Source organism: Pempheris klunzingeri, chromosome 8 (genome assembly GCF_042242105.1).
Source record: "Pempheris klunzingeri isolate RE-2024b chromosome 8, fPemKlu1.hap1, whole genome shotgun sequence".
NCBI lineage: Eukaryota > Metazoa > Chordata > Actinopteri > Acropomatiformes > Pempheridae > Pempheris > Pempheris klunzingeri.
In genome coordinates this window covers 9,629,025-9,649,521 of record NC_092019.1, presented here as the reverse complement: position 1 = coordinate 9,649,521, position 20,497 = coordinate 9,629,025, and the positions used below count along the sequence as shown (strand labels likewise).

General features: G+C 38.4%; 1 protein-coding gene across 1 annotated transcript in view; it reads right to left on the bottom strand.

The window, feature by feature from the left end:
- LOC139204986 (CUB and sushi domain-containing protein 3-like) overlaps positions 1-20,497 on the bottom strand; it is a 196,813-nt gene that overhangs the window by 82,116 nt on the left and 94,200 nt on the right. Inside the window, exons 30-33 of the mRNA XM_070835040.1 lie at positions 19,986-20,180; positions 16,233-16,349; positions 914-1,027; positions 125-220 (exon numbers count right to left, since the gene is read on the bottom strand). Of these exons, the coding sequence (XP_070691141.1) occupies positions 125-220; positions 914-1,027; positions 16,233-16,349; positions 19,986-20,180 (522 nt within the window). The remainder of the gene's footprint in view (positions 1-124; positions 221-913; positions 1,028-16,232; positions 16,350-19,985; positions 20,181-20,497) is intronic.

The following is a 20,497-nucleotide window of genomic DNA, read 5'->3' as shown; positions in this document are numbered from 1 at the left end:
AAGCCCTTTACGTGATGAGTGCCGAGCTAGAGTGTCTTTTCTTTCCAAAAAAGGTAAATGCACTCAATGCACCAAGGTTTTCAACATCAAAATTCTGGCAACGCATCAGTAAAAGCAGTCTCACCTTGGTAAACAAAATGGAATCCTTTAGCTGTTTCTGTTCCATTTGTGGTAAACTTCAGTGTTATCTTGTTTCCTGAACTCAAAGGCAGCGTCTCGCCTAAGTTGCAAAATCAAAGGAGACATTATCAACTCTTTTAGATGATGCTGTTTACACATGTCCACACAAAGCATATGAACAAAGTAACAAAAAATTCATAAAACATGAACATAAGCTCTGCATGACCTTGTCAAATGAGGATTTATGTGGACAAAGAAGAACAAATATTGATAAAGTTCTCTAACATGTTTGTGTCTTATAAGCAAGTTCTAATATGATTTAAATGTACTGTCTTATCAGATCTACAGTACATCCACAGAGTAATAGCTGGAAATAGTAGATCTGAAAAAAATACTAGGCTTTGACATTGTGTCATAGTCTAATCAAGTATTATAGTGTTTTGACAAAACAGTTGGTTTTGCTTTTGTTATTGTAATTGAAATCTCAAGAGTTTTAATCAATTGTAATTATGATGCATTATGTATCATCATTGCGTTTCATTATATCATCATTATAGTAATGTAAGAAGGAATACAAATCTTTCCTCTTGGCATCATAAAGCTGCTAGAATTTTAGATTTTTAATCTGTCAAGGAAAAATACTTATTTGATTGGAATTGAACTGAGAGATGGATGTGCTGTCCTGTCTGTAGTGAAAAATGCTGTGCTTAACAGAACTACTCATGCCTTTGGATGAAAGCGTAAATAAAATAGGACACTACGCTTAAGGGCTCCATAATTGTTATGTTTTTACCTGAGTGCGATCCATATATGGAGGAGAGAAGTGCTGAATCTGTAGAGGATCCATCATAGATCTCGACCACATCGCTGGTCAAAGTCTGGAATACCACAAACTGACCGAACAGCACTGCAAAGACAGAAGTGGTAGGGGAAAATGAACAGAGGAAGATAAAGGTACGTCAAAACCCAATGGTGGATTTTGTGGCAATCAGAAATGTGTGTCAACATTCAGTCCATTCACTGGGGTTATCATTGTCCCTGGGAAGCAATTATCAGGTAAGCTGGTGAGAATTAAAATGATTATATCCTCTCAATTTTTCAACAGTCTGGCAGCTGCTTTAACAAAGCTGACACCTTGAACCAGTAATGCAGAGGTTAATGTGTCCAGATGAGCACTGTGGACAAAATTCAACCCAACCAATTAGTAATAACACTCTTTTAAAACTGATTAAATGTATGGTCTTTATTTCTCCTTTCTGGAGCAAATTTGGATTTAAAAAGTCTGATATGACTTTTATGAATTAATTTTAAAAGCACTGCTGACGTAAAATGACGTCACACGAGTAGACGATGTGAGAAAATGCCGTCATGTCCTGACTGTACTGAACGAGTTATTTTTCTCTGCCAAGGGGAGACTTTTTTCCCAACGATTCTTATACTCTGAGTTACTACGATCCACTCTTTCACTCGACACACATAATTCAGAGACTTCGATCATGAAATCAGTTTTCAGATGAAACAGCAAATACTACTACCAGTAGTAGTTGTACTAAATACTACTATTATTACTATATGAAAGTTTAACAATGGCAAAAATTGGATGCAAAATTTAAATATTTTTTTTATTTTTTATTGTTTTTGCCTACAGTATAACCAAGAATGATTAATGGTGTTAAATGAAAGACTGCACAGGTTGGTTCAAATGTATTTATTTAGTTATTTTTGCTGCACTGACCAAGAAATGAGCCATACACTACAATACGTACACATATATCTACATGGGGCTTGCTTGTTTAGACCAATTCATTTCACTCCAGCGTTAAGAAATACAAATGTGCAGTACAGCATTAACACATGCAATAAAAATTGTGACTTTTGGTGAAATACGCCTCCCGGAAAAGTAGTATATGCTCACCTACTGTAAACCTTGACAGTAAGTGACATTTTCTTAACAACCGATAATTATCTCCATCAGGCATAAAGTTGGAGGGAAATGTGTTTAGTGGTGTGTGTGCGTGCATCTTTCTGTCTGCAGCCAATCTTGCATACGACTGGACTGATTAAACATTTATTTGTTCACATTTATGCCTGTGTTTATTGTGTCATTGAATGCCGATTCGTGAAGATCAGCATTCTACTAAGTAAACTTCTGTAACTGGGTATTTCTTTACATTTCTGGTGTGCAATGGCATTTCATACGTGGGGAATAACCTTCATAATTTAATCATTTATAGTTCGAGTTGATAATTAAACTCAAACTTAAAATTAAGTTTAGTATTTTTTGCAGTTTATAATATCAGTGTAAATGTATTCTCCATTTTCTTATTATCAAAAGGGACAATTCTTTGGGGAAACGTTCCTGTTACTGTCAGCAGCTGGAGGGGCGTGTCGGTGTCTGTGTTTGATTGGCAGCAGCTGACAGGCTGAGCCCCAGCAGGAGAACCTTATAAGCCACGAGTTGATAGCATGTTGTGAGTGGTCTTGAAGAGTAAGGACCGCACCGTATATGCTATTAAATGTGCTGCAGATAATTAGCTATCTAGCCTGCAAACCGATGCTAGCAGAGCTCTGCTGGTGATTGTTTCCTTGGTCACTCATTTAATAGGCTAAGGTGCAGGACAAGACACAACTCATGTTTGTAAGTTAGATGAGAATTATAAAATGAAGCAATTTGATTGTCTGTACAGATATAAGTATATAAGTATAACAGTATTCCATTAATTTAATTACAGTCTTTGCTTAATAACATGTTACATGAAAACATTCTAATGTATCACAAAAGTAGCAATTAAATCTTATCATCAGTAAAAAACAGTGAGGGAAAATACAGAGAACTTATGATAATGAACAGATAATCATTTAAATAATGTCCTGCATGACTATTTTCAATTAAGCATTCCTGATAATATCAATGTGTACACGCCCTTGAAAATAATCTGATCTTTCCCCAACCAAACGAATAGACATGGCCAACTGGATCCCTACGTCTGTGCTACCATGTGTGTTTGTGTGGTTGTTGTCAGTGTGCATAAAAGTAATGTATGTGTGTGTGTTGTTAAAGGTAAAATTACAACCTCAATCTCGCCCTCCAGTGCGCAGGCATCTCGTGAAAGCTACATATTCTTTACGCACTTTTATCTCTTTCTCTGCTCTGCCTCTATCTCTACCCCTTATCCAGATGAAGATGGACGCTTACCAGATTACAACAACAATTTATTTCTTGTGCGTACCATGGGGCTGACCTCATCGGTGTCCTGATGTGTGTTTCAAACACCAGCTGACATCTGTCAATAAATAGGCACAAGCCACACTTTTGGTGGCTGATCGAGGGAATGAACACAACAAGCTCTTACTATGGTTTAGACAGGCCTCCATCATGTCACAAATGTGACTGTGCTATTCCTGTTATATTGAAAAACACCAGCAATGCACCTATATCACAAACTCTGGGCACTGAGTTGTTTCTGTTCAGCTTCTATCATGACCATAATAAAATTTGACTGATAAGAGGAGCAGATTATGAAAATAAATTAAGAACTGCTGATATTTTACCTTTCCAAGAAAAATGAAGAGCATGTGTGGATTGAGTTGAGAAGACTTCATTTAAATGGATAATAGTTAAAAAAATTAAGAACAAATACCAAGTCTATGTTCATTTTAAAAAGTTTAAAAATAGTAATAGATTTTTCCCTTTTTTTTGTATATTAGCTCTCTTGGCTAAACTCTAACCAATTAACTAACACTGTAGTTAAGTTACAGTTACCACAAATGTGTCATGAACATAGAGTAACAAGTTATGAACTAGTGAGAGGTAGCTGCTGTAACGTAAGACATGCATGGTAAATACAATTAGGCCACAATGTGAAAGCACATTTAAAATGGATAAAACTGCTAAAGCAAGGCTATTTTAGACCAGTAATTGCTTTCGCCAGTGTGTTAGCTACACCCACATGCCTCAAGGCAAAATACACTGAAAACCCACCTCAAAAAGTGTAAAAAAATAAATAAATGAATCAATGGTAACAGAGACAATTGCTATAGGTAAAAAATGATAGCAGATGTTTGTCCTTCTGGCTATGAATTATGGAGCGCCTTCCTGTCGTCTTCACTTTGTAGCTGTACGGATCTCCTCTGGCATGCAGCCTCACTGTATAGCATTGTAAAGCTGATAAATCTGCCATGTAACCAAGAAAGATAGAGCAAGAGAGAAAATAAGTGGCAAAGTAAACTGAGAGACTAAACACCACTAAAAGCCACTGGAGGTGGTCACAAGCTGTGGTGGTGGTTTGGACTGAACACCAAGTGGCCGACCAAATTACAGTACTGAAGACACGGAGCAAGCAATAGGAGGGAATGTGGGAGAGTGAGTAACGGTTTCTGTGATTTTATATTAAAGATATCTTACTACTTATTTTGTGTGACATGAAACAGATTGAACACAAACGACAGCTTAAGACAAATGACAGCAAATCCAATCCTGACAAAGCAAAGAAAAATAAATCTGCAAATGCACACGCAAACTTTAAAGTGTACTGACACAGAGTAGCACAGGCAGGCCTATTTCTTTATCTGTTGAGTAGTGAGAATGCCTATGGCTGAACCAGGGTCTGAATAAGAGATGATTTCACCCTTAGGGATAGCTAACTGCTGTGGTATTTGCATACCAACACGGTGCTATGTTGAATAGGCTGCACTACCCTGCTTTGTGAACACACACGCGCGCAAACTCAAACACGAGCACAAGCACATGTATACACACTCTCACGAGTACAGTGTTGCTCAGTTCTGCCTCTAATCCAAAGCCAGCCATGCGTGACTCCAATCTGCTCCTTTGCTGTAATCACGTCCAGATATTAAGTCAATAAATCATTGTAAACCTGTTACCTAATTTATGCAGAACTATGATGAATCTTTTGTCCTCTGGGCCTGCTCATGGTAGCGTAACACAATGTACTTGGACAATGGACAACATTTTCATGCCTGCATCTTCACCTTGAATTATCCCAAAGCAGTTAAGACGCTTTGATCGCAGACCACTCTGGGTATTAGATCATGATTTTAGTGCATGCCTGTATCTCATACCATTATGCCTGCTGGGCTAAAATTATGTATAAAGTGCACAATTACTGGTTGATCCCACTCTCATTATAGTTTTTTCTATTTTGAAAGCAGTCATTTTGAAAAATGTGGGTGTGATCAAGTCTGGGTGATCATGCATTAGAAACATTTACAAAAAACAAAGAAAGTTAACATTTTAAAATGCACTGCACAAGACACAACTAGCTAGAGCTGCATAAGAGGTTTCTGTTTCAAAAGTTTTTGAGGCATGGATTCAACAAGGTGATGGATACCACTGCTTGCTTCATTCGGACTCAATAAACACAGTCCCTGCAGATATTTGCCAGTGCATTCATACTGTGAAAGTCATTTGCCACCACATCTCAAAGGTACTCTATTGGGCTGGGATCTGGAGAAAGTACAGGGAAGTGAAGTAAATCAAGATCACTGTCATGTTCCTGGAACAATTTTGGTATGATGAGTACTTTGTGACATGGCTTGCTTTAAGTATCCATTTGAAAAACTGTAGACTGTGGCGATGAATGGATGCACCTGGTCAGTAACAATGCCAAAGTGTGTTATGGTGTCTGAATGGTGCTCAGATGGTATTAAGGGGAGTAATGTGTGCCAAGAAAGCATCCACACCATGACACTACAACAAAACCTGCACCGTGTGTAGCCGTCAAAATGATTCCACCATTTATAGTTTACTCCATTTTGTTTGCCTTGATTCTTAGACTGCCTTTTAGTTCCTGAATGCTTAAAAAAGAAGTTTGCATTCAGTGTTTTTGTAATAACATTTTACCATGATGGATATATACTAACCAAGTACATCTGACATGTCTGTTCATGCTAAATGTTCACTACACATGTACACGGCACTTAGACATGGCTTTCACTTCCCTGTGCTTCAACTGTGATTTTATTTACTAAATACAGTATGTTGGACACATTAGTTAGTTTTGAAACAAAGCAAGATCTCTGGGAATGATGTATGCAGCAGTTTGAGTCCAGCACTTTCACAGCAGCAGCATTTGGACTGACAATATTGAGTGGTTTTGTTGTTCTAATAGCCAATTTGTCCAAATTACCTCTTTTCTTCTGAGAGTCTAACAGGCACATCAATAAGAATTTAGGAAATACAGGATATTGATTGTAAAGTCCATATTGTGGGCAGATTTATGTCAATACGCAGCCACCTCGAATTTTCAGGCTGAGTTTTGACAATATCAGCTTTGTTTAAAAACTGAAATACATATAACATGTTAAGGTCGGGGCAATCAAGGAATAAACAAAAATGTAAGGGGTCCCCTATAAAGAGAAAGCGAGAGACTAGACAACATATCTGATGGGCTTAATGTTATTGCCCCTACACTATAAACTTTGGCTGCACTTTTCAATTTTCATCTTGCTTCTTTATCATCAGGGCTTTTGGGATGGAGTTCTTTCCCTGTCAAAAACAAGGGCATGTGCTGCAGATAGGATCATTACAATACAGCAGGGAAGAAAAATGTCATAATCTTAGAAAGACTCTTTCAGTCTCCTTCTCTCCTCCCTCTGCTATTTGATCTTTTTTCTGCAGAATGAATGAGCATGGCCCACTGGATCACTTGTGTGTTGTGTGTAGTTGATGGATTATCATAAAACTCATGTATGCCGGCTAGGGGAAAAAAAAAAAAAAAACATAATGTAAGGTTGAGGTCCTCTTGTGTGCGTTATCTTGTTTATACGTACACTGGTTGCAAGAAAGAAATACTGTTTCGTTATTTTTCTTGTGTTATTGAAGCCTTCTGTTGAAAAATGTTGATGTTCATTACATTTTAATGCTCACCAGCATCAATGAATTTGGTCTTTCACATATTTCACAGATGTTTTGGGAGACATGTATGATTTTTAGGGGTTATTTTTGAATTGCACAAGTCTGAAATGCCTGTGGTAGTAATGTTTTATTTCTCTGTAGTTATCAAACCCAAACAAACCAATCTGCTCCTGGACTACCTTTGGGTTATGTTTATCAACAGTATTACTTCTAGTCACAGTTTTTTTCAATACTACTCATTGACTTCAGGTTACATGGTAAAATATTCTTTATTCCGATTACACGTACATTACTATAATTCTGCTAAAAAACCAGATTCTGCTGCTGATCATCTGGTTTGCACATTTTGTTCCAGAACAATTCAGATTTCTTTAGTGTTCCACAGTTACAGTGAGACAGACCAACAGGGGGCTGGTTGTGAGCTGAGGCTACAGGAAGCAAACTAAGAAAACATTATCTTAACAAGGACAAAAAACTTTTATCTGAAAAAAGCAACTTCATGTGAGATGAAAAGATTCGGGAACATATTACTTGTTCATGTTGTGTAACATTGTTCTGTAAGAACACAGGACTAAAACAAGGAAACATTAAGTGGTAACACACACTAGTGACATAACAGCATTTTGATTGTATTCCATTTCCTTCAGGTATGGCTAAAACTCAACAATATATGGCCAGGACATCAGGTCTCGGTGTTGATAAGGCGGTTTTGGTGGAGTATTTATCTAAAATGGAGTATAAAAGTGAGATAACAGGCTCTGGTTCTCAGGTATCATGTGGAAGCTAATCAGTGAACCTTGACTAGCTCTGCAGGGCCTCTCTCTCCCTCTGCCCTTGACTCTGTCTGAAAGGTCTTAAAGGGATTTTGTCTGGCAGTCAAGTGGAAGTAGGACCGACAACCTTAATTACCAAAAAAAAAAAGAAAAACTGCTTTTTTTATGTTGCCAACTTATGTGATGGAGATGTCTGCATGCCTCTTAACCTATCCTTCGCCTTAATTTCTGTGTGTTATCTTTATTTTCACATCAGTTATACCTGACCAACAATGGCCCAAAGCTATCAGTTCCACCTGTGCTTTTTCTGCGATGATGAGTTAAATTGTCTATTGGTTTGAGTTCTGCTTCACTGTGTCACATAAATAAAATCATTTTGGGGCGCTAAAGCATTTTTAAAACTTTTGTCATTCATATTCAGTTTTCTTAACTATGATTGAAAAATTTGACAAGAAAAGGTGGATTCAAACCTATTTTCTGTGATACATTGATTGTCTGTTGCAGCTGACAATTTTACACTTTTTTTTAGCTACTCTTCTAATCACCATTGTTCTGCTATCGCAACAATCTATTTGCAACTGCAGAGTTACATAAAAAAGTCAAGTCAGTCAAGCCACATAACTGTGATGGCAGGTGGGAAACAGGAGTTCCTACCAGTACACAGCCATTCATAAACTTTCATTGGGCTCTGCTACGGAGAGCGATTGCTCACACCGCTATTGTAACTGGAATGTAACGCAAGCTCATATTTGCCCACAGCCACTGCCTTAGCTACATGTGCCTCAAGGTAAAATATGCACAAAGCCCAGATAAGGTGTTAGAGACACTCACAGCACAGCAACAGCAAAAGGTAAGGAAAATGGCAGCATATGTTTGTCCTTCTGGCTATGAATTATGGAAGAGCTACCTGTCGTCTTTGCTTTGTGGCAGCGCGGGTCTTTTGAGATTCGGGGCTGTGACAGCATACACAAGCCTCATTTACAGAAACCAGAGGGATTGTATGACAGCACAGACACATATATTTTTAATGACCCATTATCACAGCGAAATTGCATCAGCCCTTTTGGCAGGGAGTATGTGGCTGCACCTTGGCACAAGCTGCACCCACTCCATTAGGCTTCTATCTTGGATAAAAACTCCCCTCCATGGATTGAGGGTGTATTGGTCACTTCAGGAGAGAAGACAAGAAGAAAGAGGAGGATGAGGACAAGGCTATGTAACCAGCTTCTTCCAGTTCCAGTTTCCAGCTGCACTGTTTTTTTTTTTTTGCTTGGGTCTTAATCATCATTTTTACTTTTTGACTTCTGAACAGTGAACAGCAGTCTTCAGGGACATATCTGACAACTAGCACAAGCTATTGCACTCACACAATGGGTACCCAGAATCTTATCAAGTTGAAAACCACAGGTTGTCAAATCCAATCATTGTAGTCATTCATGTGAGTGCTAGACACACTCAAATTTGACAGAGACACACTGCCTAATTACACATCCACAGACATATGCACCTGTGGAGCCCCATAACAAAAACATAATCTACATGGAGGTGGGGTCGGAGCAGGGTTCATATGGGGTTAATCACACTATGGGTTGGGTAGAATAGGCAGACAGACAAGGTAATGGTTTTTGTGTGGGATGTAGCACGTCATGTGCTGGGGTAGCCCCAGGCATAATCGTACTCTCGCAAACATCACTGATGAGTCAACAATCAGCCCCCGGGGTCAACGTTTTTATGATCGCTCTCAGCAGCACTCTGTTTCTCTCTGTCTCTTTTCTCATTGCATGTCTCACTCATTATAACTCTCTCACTCATTATCACTCTCTCCATCTAATATGTTCTCTCGGAGACTTTCACATTCAACCAAGATCTATGCGCGGCGCTCTTGTCGTTAGACACCCTTTACCTCTTGCAGTCTCCACAGTCTCTCTCTCTCACTCACTCATTCTCTGTCCAGCTTGTTACAGCAGAGATTTATTACTGCAATCTGTCAGTGCTCCTGTCTCACCTCCTGACACATTCTGTGGTAACCAATATGCATATGTGGCTGTTAGTATTACATAAACACATACACTGGAGCTATAAAAAAAGAGGTGACTGAATGTTGTGTCTATGAAATCAAATTTATTACTGACTGATTATGAGCATCCTTCCAGCGAGACACTTCCTCAGGATGAACTTCTGTAAAGTTGACCACATTTACTAATATGGTGTAATAATGGTTATAAGATCCGCTATATAATCTTGTTAAAATCTGATGTTAGATGTATATATGGTGATGCTATTGCAGAGCAATAGGAGTTCGCTTTCACTTTTCAACTTCAGTCATGTAAATGGCTTCCGACAGTCATCTCCATCTAAATGAGATTTGTAGATCCACAGTTGATTTTCAAAGGTTATCTAAAATGTTAATGATAATTGTAGCAAATTGGGCTACATCTCATTGGGAATATTTCATGCACAATCCAATTCAAAACAAAAAGCACAGATTAGTTTGCAAAAGAAAATATACTGTGGATATACAAGAAACACCATGGAGGGTCCTGCTAGTTGTAAGAATTTGGCACATCTCTGAAGCCATCAAACATTTACAAAGGAGGTAACTCTGAACAAAGAAATAGTCTTAGGCTAAAAAAAAAAATCAATTTACCTTGAAGCATGTTTGGTATTTGCGCCTACATTTTTTAATTTCAATTTTCCCAGTGTACCAGTTCATACTTTGGGGTGTTAACTTAAAAAAAAAAAAAAAATATCAAGATTGTCAGTCCCCCAATTTTTAGGTAAGAATATACATAAACTGTTGGAAGTATAGGACAGAAAAGTTATATGCTAGCCACTGAACTTTGGTGTAAACAAGAGTGAATTCCCGTGGGCCAATGTATGTCTGTATGTTTACAAGCAGTGCCAGAGGCAAAGGTTGAGTTCCATGAATAATTCATCTCTTTAAAAAAGCAGCGTTATTGTTTGAAATATGACTGCGACCATTATTTCTGACAGAATAATTAAATATTAAAGGGCAAGACAGATGCACATTGTACCTTAATGACATCTGAATGGTGCAAAGTAAAATAAGTTCTGCACAGTGCATACATATGAAGTGCTGATCTACCAAGAAATGACGGCTCACAAACGAATGTAGAGGCTTTTTTACTAACTATACCCACAGCATGCTTTAAGCACTGGTGTCTACTCTTCTTTTTTTATTATCTCTGCCAGGCATAAGCCTAGTTCATGTGTGTGTGCGCGTGTGTGTGTATCTGTCTGTCCACAGCTAATCACAAATACTATTGGACCAATCAGACTAATTGTTTTTTTGAATATTTAAGCTTAAGAACCTCATGTCATCATGATGGTTCAAAATTTTTGAAAAACCCATCTTATTGATTGTTTATACCATCATTGAATGCTGAGTCCTCACTCCTCTTAATCGTAGAAAGTCATCAACAACTGCTCCAGTTTTAAATCATAGAGTTAACAGCATTGCCAGCAATCAGCTGGGCTAAAATAAGCCTTACCTAGCCTCCTGCAGGCCACACTTTGGCCATTGTTTTGGCGCAAAAACTAACATTGATAGGTTGGTTTTGTTTTGAATCAGAGCATCTGCAGATTAATTCCGTACCTGTTACGATCCACTAAAGTGATGCATCTGTCAACAGGGATGTTGTATTGTGCCTGTTTCTATTATCTGAGCTGGTGTTAACAGCTGTTGTATTGAAGTTTGTTTTCCCATCATCAGATAGTGTTTCCCATAGCGGTGCCCTCTTCAGTTGGGTGAGACATAGCTGGGATTGCCTGGCAGAGATTTGCACTTTTCTTGTTCTAATTATTATGATCATTAACTTGGATACAATGCATAACTGTCTATATGAACATGTTGCACAGGAAAAGAGCAGAAACCAGGTACCCAAATAGAAAACATACTGTATTTCATGTAGGACCAGTGAGGCCTATGGAAAAAGACAGAAATTTATTTGCATGATTCAGGTGATGCTTCAGGCAGAAATGAACTAGATTATACTGTGGCGCACTATGATGTTATGGATGGATGTTTATGATGTGTATACATACTGTTAGTTTGTTAGGTGCAAAATGTGGCATGGCAAAATGGGGTCCAAAAGAAAACACAAACACATAAGTATGGACCTATCCACAGGGTTTGTTCAGTCAGTAAGACAGAAAACATGACAGCTTAGATAGAATACAGTAAATCTATCTCTATCAGTGTTCTATGATACCACTGAATAAAATACTGGCCAACACATGTATAAACATTCTCAAAACGTTTCGAGCTTTCAGAATCCTTTGTGCTGACAAGTTGTCAGAGAATCTTGAAACCCAGTGAAAACCTGTGCTTTTAGAAAAACTACAGCAGATGAAAAAGAGCGAAATGTAGCTGATCATCAGTATAAGTCATATATGTATATATGCAAAAAATCTAGTTAGAAAACCGTCAAAGTCATAGCTACTGTAGGGTTTGACAGGAACATCTGCCCATTTGCCCCCCACTGCAAAAACTGTACATCTAAGTAAGTAAGATAATCTTTATTTAGATTTAAAATCTAGCTTGATAAATTTTGAGTATGGATTGGATTATCTAGTGCTGAAAGCTGTTTGACTTCATTTAAGTAAATGTCAGTCTGTGTGTCTTAATTGACAATTTTATTTTAATTTGGGGGATCTTTACCGAGATATAAGGCTTACATGACAGTATACTTTCAGCTTTATCTTGCAGTGATTACGGATGTTATCTGTTTGATAGACACTGACAATTGGCAAACACTGAAGTAAGTGTGAACAACACTAAGAGTCTACAGCCACACTAGCAGCACAGTGAGGCTGTAGGTTTTTGCAGATTTGGTTTGGTTAACCGAACTACTGTACAAATCAAGATTTGGACCTGATGATGGTGTTAGACAAAACGTCAGATGATTATCAAAGTCAATGAGATTCATCCTCTGGGGATTATCTTTTGTACCCAATTCTTTCCAAATCCATCCAGTAGACAGTCGTTGAGATAGTCCCATGAATAAGTGAAAACTTTGATCTACGTGTGGTGCTAAAGGAAAAGTCAGATATTTACCCAAGCATTGAAATTCATATATCTGCTGTACCAAATTTCATAGCAATCTCATCTTACATTTTTCTCGGAACCAAAAGGTCAACCTTATGGTGGCACTAGAGGAAAAACAGGAGGAAGTCACTAGAATTCATCACCTGGGAACATGAATATCTGAACAAAGATCCACAGAAATCTATGATTAGGACACATGGCTCCCAACTTAAAGATTGAAACCTGGTTAATGAAGACTATATATAAATAAGTATGACCGTGTGAACCTTTGGTGTCCAGAAACAACAATGATAAAACTTATTTCAAGTAATTTGGTCTTGTTGTGAGACTTGTGGTAGTTGGTCATCCTGACTTATTTTAAGAAATCTTATCAAGTGAAAACCTCCTCACTGCACTGGCAGCCAAATTTGCTTGGTTTAACACAAGCATGTATATATATAGAAAATTCGACCTTAAATCTTACAGGGCATTTTTGCACTGCAGTCAACAAGATCTGAATCACTATCTATCCTTTGATTTGAGCTGGTTGCCCGTGTTGGCAGCCAGTTTTTACAGTTATATAAAAAAAGCAACTACAACAAATAAATGATGCTGAATTCCTCGCCTTGGCATAGATAGAAAGTGAGTGTTGCAGTCGGATTTATTTACTCCAGTAGACAGAGTCAACCAGGTGCCAAATGTGACAAAAACATCACTAACTGACTTACTCTGTCACCAACGACAGAACTGAAATTAAAGGACTTTTTTCCTTTTTACAACACCTGTGATGCAGTAATATTGTCATCTGTGAGATAACTGCCAAGATCAAGGAACATGGCAACAGTACACACTGAAATACAAAAATCAGGTTATACTTGAAAAATGTTTCAGCAGTCCTATAATACATTGGTGAATTAACTGATGAAATACGGCTCTGCTCAGGAGGTAATTTTCTTTCCCTATTTAATTAATGCATTATACTAGTGGCTACTTTGTAAATATGCAATTAATGAAAACATCTATCTGTCTTAGTCTCATTTTGCATAACTGGTGACGCAAAGCAACTTGTTTTTTTTAGTGAAATCCATTTCATGATGATCAACAATACAACACATAGGTTTCATTCTGGCAACCAATAGCTGATGGCTGATTTCTATTCTGGGCAACCATTACTCAAACATGTGTCAGGCACTGTACTGGCTCTAACTTAATCAGATATAGTAATAATGATAATAATTAAGAGCACATGGTTTAATTAATTTTAAACATACAGCTTCCAACTCCAAACCCGTTAAGTTTTGGCACAATGTGCACATATCTTTTTATTTAGTTGAGATATTTATATATATATTTATATATATATATTATATATTTATACTACAGACTGCCCTTGTAGCTACACCTTGACAGCAAAAGACATACATCCAGATAATACTACTCCCCTCTGCCTCTGAACCGTGGTGTAAAACCCTCAGATCCTTGGGCCACAGTCATGAGATGATATTTTCCACTGACCTTTTCCTGCCAGTTCAACCAGGTTGACACAATATCTCAAAGGCTTATGGTATGCTATCAGTCATATGAGGGACAGACTAAGAAACACCTTTGATACGCTACCCTAGGCGCTTACAAATTTCAATTACCTGTATACTAGACACTGAAATGTGATTTCTTCTATCACACTGCCCATAGGCTAGAACGCAGCTGCCAAGCTGCTACAGAAAAAAAAACAGAATTTCTCTCTGTACAATTTTATCTGGAGGTTAATCCTGGACTCATACATTGCTTGGCCCTTTTTTATGTGATTTAACTCACATGATTAAATAAAGTACACCGATGAATTTAAAATCAACAAACAAGAAATAATGTTTAACGTCATCACAGCAAAAAAAAATAAAAAATTGCAGAGAGCTTGTTTTTCCACTTCTAGTGTTGTGATGTTGGTGCAAGGGCATTATTTGTTCCGACCTCTCTGTTCTGTCTATATCAACGATCCATATATTCTATATAATAGTGAAATGAGGAGCATATGTTTTAGACAATTTAGGATTTCTTGTTACATGCTTGTTACTTGCTAGAGTTTCAATTTGCTCTACCCTTTGAATCCCAGTTGCTTTGTTAAGCTACTACTCAGAATATATTTCCCTCAAGCCATGCAACAACAGTCTTGCTCATCATCAGTGGAACTCTTAAACAGCCTCTGTGTCTGCACTCCCTGGAATAATTTCGCAGGCCTAGGTGGGAATGTTGCTTGGCGACTTCCACACTCCATTAAGCATTTGCAGGCAGTTTACGCAAGGGCTGCATTTGTATGCAATATTCATATATAGAAAAAGAGACCTGTAGGTTCCTGGACTCCATGAGCAGCGGGAGATGGCAACAGAGGATGTAAACTGTCGGGCTGGATCATCACACAGGGGATTAATCTGTGTTTCATAAGCACGGGGCTTTACAGGATAAAAACCTCTGCCTACGATTTCAGTAGCTCTTTATGACTAACATGGAATACTGAGCAAAAGCGCATCAAGGTCTTCAAGAGATCTTTGCTAAATTATGAATTACTCTGAATTACAGAGGCACTTGGATAATGCATGCATTTGCTTGCTCCATCTATTTCCTACAGCCCTTGCTGTTGCTTGACCTTCCTCTCCATTACCAACAGTACAGAGCATTTTTCATGTCAACACAATCAATTTTTGTTTTCCCTGATCCTCTTGTGCTTTCATGCCTCTTGCAAGAGTCCAAACACTGCCATTCTTCAGGCTGTGCTTCAGCTCACATGTAAGAGTGCGAAAAAGCTGGATGAGGTACAGCAGTCCCTAACAGTACGTTGGTTTGAAATTCTAACATGTATTGATTAACTGTGATTTCATTAGACACGCACCACAGTGAGGAATAGCGGTGGCATACACTGACTTTTGTCCATTCAGAGTGGAGCCACTGGTTTATTTCTCTGCCAATTCAGTTTTCAGATATGAAAGGAGTATTTCAGAAGTGTACAGGGACTGAATATTAATCCAGCAGCAGACAAGCATTTAACCTGAGTGTCAATGGCTGTAACCATCAAACATATCAATCCAAACTCACAAAACACTGAAATGCATGAAGTACAGATTTAGCCCTACAGGGAAATGAATTATGCAAGTTTGAACCATTTGTTTGATAGTGCTCTGTCACCTGTGACCAGCTTTGCGAGTAAGCCTCCATTCCTTCACTATGCTTTATCCTCATCATTAAAGGAAAACTCACAGAAAACACAAACAATTACCTCTCTTAGCCTCCTCTCTCTCACTTCATGTTTGAAGTGAAAATATTTCTATAAACCGACACCACAAACAGGCTATAAGCAGCGGCTGAACAGACCATGAGTAACAATTTTCTGCAACTCTGTAAAAATAATGCTCGAAATGCTTACCAAAGTCCCCAGGGACGAAGATGTCATAGACACACGTCTGGCCTCTGGTGTAATTATGTGGGTAGTTTGGGGACAGCACAGTTCCCTCTGAACCTGTGAAGTGACCTCCGCAGGGAGCTGTGGGGACAGGAGGGAAAGCAACAGAGAAGCACAGTTAACAATTGTGAAACAACCAGCTTACAGTACCCGGGGAAATGAGGCAATAAAATACAATCAGCAAATCCATTTTAAGAGGCACAAGCGCACAGGTAAGCAGTTCATATCACAAGATGAGATGAAAAGTCACCTCTGAACTTTCAGCTGCTGACAAATATAATTTTGGCCAGCACACAAAAATAATTTGACACTTGAGAGACACTTTGGGGACATTTTCAAAAGGAAAGCTGTATAAGGACAGAATAGGAAGCATTTGTGGTGTTTACCGAAACGGGAAACAACCAGTGAGGAAAAGTACTTTTTGCCTTCAAAATAAGTAAAAACACCATCAATCAACAAGACACACAATCTCAAAAGTTCCACACGCCTGTGATTTTAATCAGCCCGTAACGCCCAGCAGCATGTTTAGAGAAACTCAGATTCAACCCCTCAGCTGAAACAGGCTTTCAGTCATCAACCTTTGTACATAAGAGGTCCAGTCGCTCTTGATCTAAATTTGCTGGTCAATTGTTTACAAGGTTAATTGAAACATTAGAAAAGACCATCCATCCATGTTAGTATGCAGTTTGTTCTGGTAAAGCCACATTAAGGTGTGAGGACCCAACATCATCATGGTGTCAGCAGATATTCAACTGGCGACCAGGTTAATCAATATAAGCTGTGGTCTGTCCTGCACCTGCGTCACATCTCTGAGTCCTATCTTAAGCTGTTAATGATGTACCTAATTTGCCCTGTAACATGGTTGCCTCAGACCTCATGGACCGAGCCATCAGGTGGGGGACCCTCAACTGCAAACAAACACACACTCATTTGTCGGAGGGAAGCTGTCACCAGCTGCTCTGAACCCCCTGTGGCCCACACAATGCACATGTCACGGCTGTTTCATTGAGCACAGCACAGGAGAGGATGAACGAAAGTGAGCAGAGACCCTAATCTAGAAAGATGGATCAGCAATTTATCTGCATTTGGTCGTTAGAGTAGCAAAAGGCATGTAATCAAACATATGTGATGACGGCAAGTGGGACTCTAATTTAAGCTGATTTGTCAGACAGAAAAGGAGCCACAGTGTAGTGGTGGGTGAGGGATGTGAGAGAATGTTGCTGGTGGGACCGAGGGCACACTGTGCTGTCAATCAACAGCAGGTGAGAGCAGCACTAAGGAAAGGAAAAGATTCTCAGGATATGCTTTAATGGTTACATTTTGACAGGTGAGTACAGTGCTATGGAGAAGTTGGCACAGTGTAAAACTCTCTAAAAGACTGATTTGTAAAAATAACCTTAACGCCCAGGAAAAAAGGTGGGTTATTACTTTAATCAGTACTTATGATACTCAGAATCAGGTTGCCATAAAAGATGTCAATGTTTCAGGTTTCATTTCATGAGAGCTCAGATTATCTTCTTCTATCTTCAAAATCCGAACTCCAACAACACTTTTACACATAATTCATTGTTGTTTGAGGCCTTTTCGAAAACCTGGCAATGCTGTATCATTAAAACAGAAAGTCAGCTGCAAGTGAAGGGATTGAAATGCTTTTAGATTTTTAACTGGTTATATTTGAAGGATATTGAAGCCGCCCTGCAATCCATTTCCTTTAGATAGACGTGGGAGATAATGGAACCATCACGGCACAATAGAGCAAATCTATGGTGTTGAATATTGTGGATGAGATGCTAAAATGTAGACAGACACTGGATTCAATGGAATTGTAAAATGTGACAGATGAATCTTAACTGATCGAGGTAACGATTAGAGCCTAACCACTTCTGATCACATAGATTTGATCCCTTAAATGTGGTTATTTAACAGCTGCGACAAAGATATATACATAGCCCTCAAACGTATCTTTGACATATCTGTACTGCAATTTTTGTCACTTATCTACATACATACCTATACATATATCTGATATATCTGTGATAAGCCAGTATAAAGCCAACCAAAAATGTCAGCCCACAAAATCTATCAGTCGGGCTCTACTTGTGGTGTAATCAGTTGTCTGAAATGTGTTTTGCATATAAACTGCATGTCTATGTATTGTTGTCCACATTACCATTCAACTACAAATAGTCTACAAAGTGTCTTGTTGGCACTTTTTTTTTTTTTTAAAGATAATTGCATGTTTTGCTTGTACGGGAAATGAACTTCAACTGCTAACTACGAAATATTGTGAAGGGACAGGAGCTGGGCATATGCTGGGGCAGCTGAAGCCATAAGGTTTAGCCTTTAGACTGGTATGTCTGTCATCAGTTCAAATTTGGTCTCCAAGTGAAAATACTAAATGGAGAGTTGCTGATGGACCCTTTAGTAAAGCACATAACGTCAGGACTGTTCAGTGAAGCTACACAGGTGCCAACAGTAAAAGTAATGAATAGCTCCCTGGTGTGAAAGTGGGCACCCCTGTTTCCCACTGTTGAAAATGAGATCTGAATTCTAATTCAACCTTAGCAGATTAAACACTTTCAGGGGTATTAAAAACGGTGACATGCTATTGGAGGGAAGATCACTGAGTAGCTATCTTGAAACTCTTCAGATCTTTTCTCACTTCTCTCCTTGACACTGTGATACTCAAAAGCTCTACAAAACATGTACACTGTAGATTTGGCTGTGAATATTGAGCAATTATTACTTGATATAGAATGTTCTTTGCAATACACTGAGATTGTAAAACTCCAACTATATATCAATCAAATTGGGGCTCTTGTACTTACTTGGTTTCTTTTGTTTTACTTAATCACAAAGGTTGTCCCACCTCTCAACAAGTCAGAGTCTTGCATGTCATGGATGTATAAACATAGTTTTTGTTCACCAACCTTTTCTTTCAAGCTAATATTACTCTGAACTGAAGGTTTTTGTTTATGGTCAGTTTCCTGATGGATTTATGGGTTGATTGACCTGATGACCTGAAATATTATGCGAATAGGTGGATTCTGTTGCTTTCTGTGTTTATTGTGCTGAAAGGACAATGATTTAGTCAGTTTAGACTGGGATGGTTCGGCTGTTGGAAACCATTTTTGTCATGTGGGTGTATTGGAAACAACTGCTACTGGCATGAAAAATTTTGAACCTAATATTTTCTCATATTGGCAAAAGTCAGGACAATGAAGTCTTTTAAAAAGTATTCACTAATGTTTAAAGTTAGAACTTGATATCAAGCTTCTCAAATATGTATAACTTAATGTAGTTTATCTTCTGTGGGTGAAAACAAAAAACAGGAACTCGTATGCACACACTTTGACATACACATAAAGAGCGTGTTTCTGGTGTCTCTGATATAAACTTCTAATAGTGAGTCCTCCATACATTTTTTATATTGTATCTACACTTGTAAAAATTAACTAATGTTAGGGACAAATAATTAACATATATGTAGAGCACTTAAACCTGTAATGATTTAAGTGCTCTACATTAATAACAGACTTCTCTCCTCTGAGGTTACTTTTCTTGCATTCTGCATGAGAAGACTACACCACACCAGAACTCATTTTTACACACTCAGCACAGTCCTGGTATCACATAGTATCAAATATTGACCAAACAGCTGGAGTGCAGTTTTCTGTTACTCTGGCATTCTGTTAATGTAGAAGTTCTGCCTCTCACCTTGACAGCTTGGTTTGGCTCTATCCCATTCTGGTCTCTTGCTGTTGCCCATGACACACGTCAAAGTGGAGTAACCCTGCAGCAGGTAGCCAGCCTCACAATGAAATGTCACCATGGATCCCAGCTTGTAGTCGGTGCCCATTCTAGTGCCATTCATCATATTCCCAGGATCAAAACATGCCTCCCGCAGTTTTGCTGCCAATCAAAACAACAAAGCTTTTAGAATAGTGACAACCATCAAAAATGAGAGAGGTTTCTAATTAAGCAGAGATGGGCATAAGTATTAATTCAGTCTACAAAGGTGTGTTCCGTTTAACGGAACTGTATCATTAAACAGTAACATGGTAAACATGGTGGAAAAGGGTGAATTAAAGGCTAATCTCACAGCTGGCAGCAACATTGCAAACAGAAGTTGTGTACAGTAATGTACTTCAAAGGCATTATTTTCTAATTCATTTATATATGTATCCAAGTAAATCCCTGCTGACAAACATGGTCTGTGAAAATGCATG